General features: G+C 44.2%; 1 protein-coding gene across 10 annotated transcripts in view; it reads right to left on the reverse strand.

The window, feature by feature from the left end:
- The window catches only part of Sox5 (SRY-box transcription factor 5), a 968,743-nt gene that overhangs the window by 322,173 nt on the left and 641,242 nt on the right, over nt 1-5,328 (reverse strand). For 7 of the 10 annotated variants that reach the window (XM_031383845.1, XM_031383839.1, XM_031383837.1 and 4 more), the window contains one exon: nt 2,141-2,372. In XM_031383845.1, coding sequence (XP_031239705.1) covers nt 2,141-2,371 — 231 coding nt within the window. In that variant the 5' untranslated portion in view covers nt 2,372. The remainder of the gene's footprint in view (nt 1-2,140; nt 2,373-5,328) is intronic. The other 3 variants (XM_031383846.1, XM_031383842.1, XM_031383841.1) reach the window with 1 other exon arrangement.

Consider the following 5,328-nt stretch of genomic DNA (forward strand, 5'->3'; position numbering starts at 1 on the left):
GTGTGCGTGCGTGCGTGCGTGTGTGTGCGTGTGTGTGTGCGTGTGTGTGTGTGTGTGTGTGTGTGAACAAGAGACACCATACACACCGTGGAGAGACAAACACCCAAGCACACAAGGTCACAGTGCAGAGCTTGAGAGAAGGTGGTGGAATAGGTGAAGGGACAATGTGCTCTCCACTGTCCAAGATTTAAGTGAACCCATCTAAACGCAGTGACCTTTCACCTACTCCTGTGGAAAAAGCAAATTTACCTTAAACATGAAATTTAAGAAACAGAAAGATATACCACGGAGGAGATTTAGACATGCTCAGCTATGTTCATAACTGTGTGCCAAACTGGGCATGGCCAAAGCATTAGTCCCACACAGTTTGCAGAAGGAACCTTATCACATGGGTGGTACCTTACAGGACCTGCTACGCAGGTGAAGAGTTCGGGCTAAATTCTAGAAGCAACATGGCATGCATACTGAATAGTGAGGGAGACGATCTAGGGTTTAGTCCTTTCCTATGTAAACAAGTCCTATGGACGTCTGGGAATGGTATACACGGGGTTTAGAAATTAGGGTCACAACATGTTCAAGTGTCACCTCAAGAAGAGAAAGACAGGTGAAGAAGGAAATATCTGAGGTAGAAACAAACTCAGAAAATACTCAGGTGCTGCAAGAAAGTCCAAATGTTGATCTCACTAATATGGAATTGGTTGTTTGCTTAAACCCCAATAACATATTCCACAGTGGGGTCTCAAGCACTGTGTGTCACATATCTGATGCAGGGTTCACTGGAGATTGGAGCACTACTCAGATCCACTATTTTAATTTTTTAAATTTGTTATTGTGTGCCTGTGTGTAAACATAGGCATGTGTGGGAGCCAGAAGACAACCTCCAAGTGCTGATTCTCTCCTTCCAGAATGAGTTCTATGGATGGAGCGACCGTTGTTAGGCTTGTGTGTCTGGCTTCCTTCCATGCTGAGCCATCTCAGTATCCTGTGCTGTACTCTCATAAACAGAATTCCCTGTCCATTTCTAGGCGAGTTACAAATCACAGATCAGAACTTCACGCCATTCCCAGTGTCACCACTTTCTGCCTCTCTCAGGCTCATTCATCTTTGAGTGTGCTTAAAATTATCTTATCGTTATCTTGGCCACTCTTTGAGCTATCACTATTTATATTCAGCCCTTCAGACTTTCGTATGTATGTCACTGTCACAGGAAAAATCCATCCAAGAAACACACTTAGTATGGAACTGCCCGAGAACAGGCAGTGGTCAAAATATTAAACCGATAGCACATCAGAAAGACACAATAGCAGATGGGAAATCTGACTTCTCCCCATGCCGACCTAGTGTTTCCTACCCACCTGCTCCCTTCTCCTATTTGACAAGAAGATCCAGAGCCACAGCCTTGAACAGAATGGTATGTCTCGGAGAGAGTAACTGTGGAGAACATGAGTAAGCTTGCCAAGTGACAGACAAGTACATATAAACTCTGCCTGAGCTCATGTGAACAAAGGTCAGGACCACAGAATCTGGAGTCTGTCTGTCCGGGTAAATGGCCTGGTTCTGTGACCTAGATCACCTTTTAACTTCACCTTGTCTCAGTCGCCTCAAATATAAAAGAATTATTAATGCTACCTTACTAGATTATTGTGAACGTTGTGAATTATTGTGGTACCAAAGAGGGATTAGTCCCTCCCTCCACAAACACACATACACAAATGCTCACACTCATATAGGTGTATTACATTATCTAAAATTCTTGGCGGGAAAATATGGTCAAATAATTGAAGAGTTTGACCCATGAGGCCTAACACTGATGAGTGTAAGCAGATACAGCTAGTGTTTCTTCATCAAGAAGAACAGGAAGCCAAATTTGATTCTGGCTAACTTTAGCCATGTCATCTTAACACAATCTTTTGTATGGATTTCCCCCTAACGATGTGTCCGAAGCAGGTCCCTCAAAAAGCACACTAGGAGCTAAATATCAATATGTTCCCTTGCAGAATCAACTCACTGGAAGGAATTCTATGATGCCTAATGTGAGTCGTCTGTGTGGTTCTTAAACACATGATCATTTCGAGCAAAAGACTGAAGCCAAGCTATTAGAGGAGTAGCCTGGCAGACAGGGAGACCATAAGAAACCTACCATTGTGTTGTGCTGAGCAGTGGGGGTCCTAGGACCACAAGTCTCTTGCGTCAGCAGAGAAACTGGCTGAAATTCCTCAGAGTGAGGCCTGTTGGGAAAACTCACATGTAAGGGAAGGTGAAAGGCTGGGAGCCTCTCACTCTCCTCCTCTTCCACTTTCTGTCTGCTTGTCACCATGGCTACCTCTCCATCTGTCTCCCCATACGGAGAGGCTGGGCGCTTGGAAGACATCCTGGAAGGAACAAAAGAGGAGAAAATAATGAAACCTCCACATAAATCCTTAATGCCGTCATTGTGTGGTTAGGGGCCATTGTAACAGAAATGCCTTTTTGTGCTGGCGGAGAGCAGGAAGCCATCCAAACACCATTGCACAGCGCACACAATCAGAAACAATGGCCAAGCAGGTAGCAACAGAACAGGGCTTGTTTGCTGTGAGAATAATACACTAATATAGCACTCTCTTGTATTCTGGCTTCTTAAACAAGAAAATTCACCTAAGAACACTGCATAAAGCAAGTCCATTCCATTTTAAAGGGAAGAAAAGTATCCATCCAGCTTCACACTTTGATAGACCTTATTCAAAACAGAACATCTGTGAATAGAAAATACTGTGGGCAGTTTAAAAGAAAGAAAAGCACTAAAATTTCCTCCATGAAAAAAATATAATAAAATAAATACACGCTCTCCACTCTAACAAGTTTGCATTGCATTAACAGTCAGATTACTCTGAGACCTAGAAATATGTCTGAAAGCACTCCTCAGAGAAACTGACAGAAAGTTGGATATTTGTCCAAAAGTTAAGAACTACAAACATGTTATCATTGGTGATTCCGGAACATTTAACCCGTTCTGGCATTTGGTTCCAACACCAACATGGTGAGGTAGCAAATCCCATGGGGATGGATATTCTTAAAAGTTTAAATTCTAGCTGTGCTAGCCTACATCTCAAATAGATGTGAGCTCACCGTTATTTGCTCCTTAGCATATTTAAAGACAGAAAGAAAGCCCCGTGCTTTGATTTGGTAAGAAAGGCCAAACGAAACCGGGCTTAGATAAAGGGACGAGCGCTGAGCATTATCTGTGGTTCCATAGGATTCCGATTATCACTGGACCTTAAAATACATGACAAATTGTTTCAGAGCGAGGGGCAGATCTTTCTCCTAACGTGAAAAAGTTTTACGCAGAAGTGGAACTGAGTTAAAATGTCTAGGTATAAACAATCAGCTGTCTTGTGGTCTGTACAGCTTGACCTGGGCTCAAAGGAAGGAACCAGTTTGCTGTTGTTCTTAGGCATATAAAGGGTGTTGGCAGAACCCTCCTTGTTCATTCTAGACCAGCGGAAAAGGAAGCAGAAATCCGGCCCACCGGTGAAGGCCTTCACTCCTGCTGCACATAGCACAGACTTTACATTTCCAAACAATCTGTTTCTTGTCCCTGAAGAGTGATTCTGCCATTAGCGTTAAGACTCTCTCTTGCTCAGTTTACTCATCTTTAAACCGAGAGACATCTGCCTCTTACGGCTTTTGGAACGACAATCAGTAGAGTCCTTAACTTGGGGTAGATACTTGCCGGAGTGCAAGCTCTTTCTTACATTTTGGACTTCAGACCTCCCCGCATAAATCTCCTCCCTCAAAAACAAAAAACAAAAACAAAGAAGACGAAAAATAGGAAAGAAAGGAAAGAGAAGGGAAGGGAAGGGAAGGGAAGGGAAGGGAAGGGAAGGGAAGGGAAGGGAAGGGAAGGGAAGGGAAGGGAGATGAAAGCTTCAGAACCAGGGAGACATTTCCTCCTGAGGATTTGGCTGTAGAATCACCATGCCCATCAGGAAACTTCTCCCAGACCTGTAGTACATACTGTCAACTAATAACATGAATCATCAAGTGATTTAAATGAAATGCTAACAGTGACATTGGTGACCAGCTAAGACCAGAGTGGATCAAGCTGAGGAAGTATTTATAGGTTGCTGCCATGTGAGATCTCAGCACTCAAGAGGTTGTAAAGATTTTGCACTCCTTAGTAAAAATCTATCCAAAATTGCCTCTAAACACACAGAAAGGGTGGGAATGGCTGAAATAAATCCTCTTAGAGTTGTTTAGGTCCCCCTGGTAATCTCACTACATAGTTACATTATTGCGTGTAACTAACACACTCCTAAAGTCAGGGTTCTGACTCTGTGTTTACCCAGCAACGGTCTCACCCAGTAGTAGAAAAGCCTGCTCAAGCACCAAGGAGACACCAAAGGTCTTTGTCGCGAGATCTATCTCTCTACACTCATGGGAAGATTTTTATCCACTGGTTGTCTCACCAGTGATGAAACCCCGGAGCATGTGGTTCACAGGAACATCAGTGTTCTTACTGGAAATGATAGATGATTTTTCCACAGTTCTCCATCATAGCCTTGTGTGCCTGAATATTCTAGGCTATGGCACCACTTGACCCCTGGTCATCAGACAAGGAAACTAGCTCAGTTGGTCTCTAAAATCGTTGTAGTTCTATGGTTCCCAGGAGGAAGACCAAAGTGCTGAATTCCACTTTGTTACTGTTGTTATTAGTGAAACCCTAAAATCCAGAAGTAGAAATACAGAAAGCAAGATAGAAAGTGGAGACAGTGACACTGCTCTCATCATGCATTGCCACCTCTGGGCACAGAGATACCTGATATAAGTGGCTAAGTTGGATTAACTAAGCATAGCATCAGTAGACAGTTCAAGGTCATGAAGCCAGAAGGCAGCTGATCCCCACACCCCAGTTCCATTTTCAAAAGTACTATAGGATGCCCTTCACGTGTTGGCCTTTGGAAACCATGCTAACAAATGTCAGGTTAAAGCTTTCTAGGAGACAGTTAGACGCCTGCAATAAGATCATACGTGAGTACGATTCAGTAAGGCTAAGTTGGACAGTAAAATCCCTACCAAAGTATACAGCGAGCCTCAGAGTGCAGTCTCATGGAGGTGGCCACGATTCCTGTCACTCACACACTGACAGCAAAGGGAGCCGTGGCACAGTGGCCTTCTTCCAGTTCTGTCTACACAGGGTGGTGCAAAGTGTCAGGTCCTGACAGTAGAAAGCCACCAGACTCAACTTGGTTTAGGAGGGCTGCGGTCTGCACACTTGCAGGGCTGCGCCGCTGCGGTCTGCACACTTGCAGGGCTGCGCCGCTGTGGTCTGCACACTTGCAGGGCTGCGCC

Source organism: Mastomys coucha, unplaced genomic scaffold (assembly GCF_008632895.1).
Source record: "Mastomys coucha isolate ucsf_1 unplaced genomic scaffold, UCSF_Mcou_1 pScaffold20, whole genome shotgun sequence".
Lineage (NCBI taxonomy): Eukaryota > Metazoa > Chordata > Mammalia > Rodentia > Muridae > Mastomys > Mastomys coucha.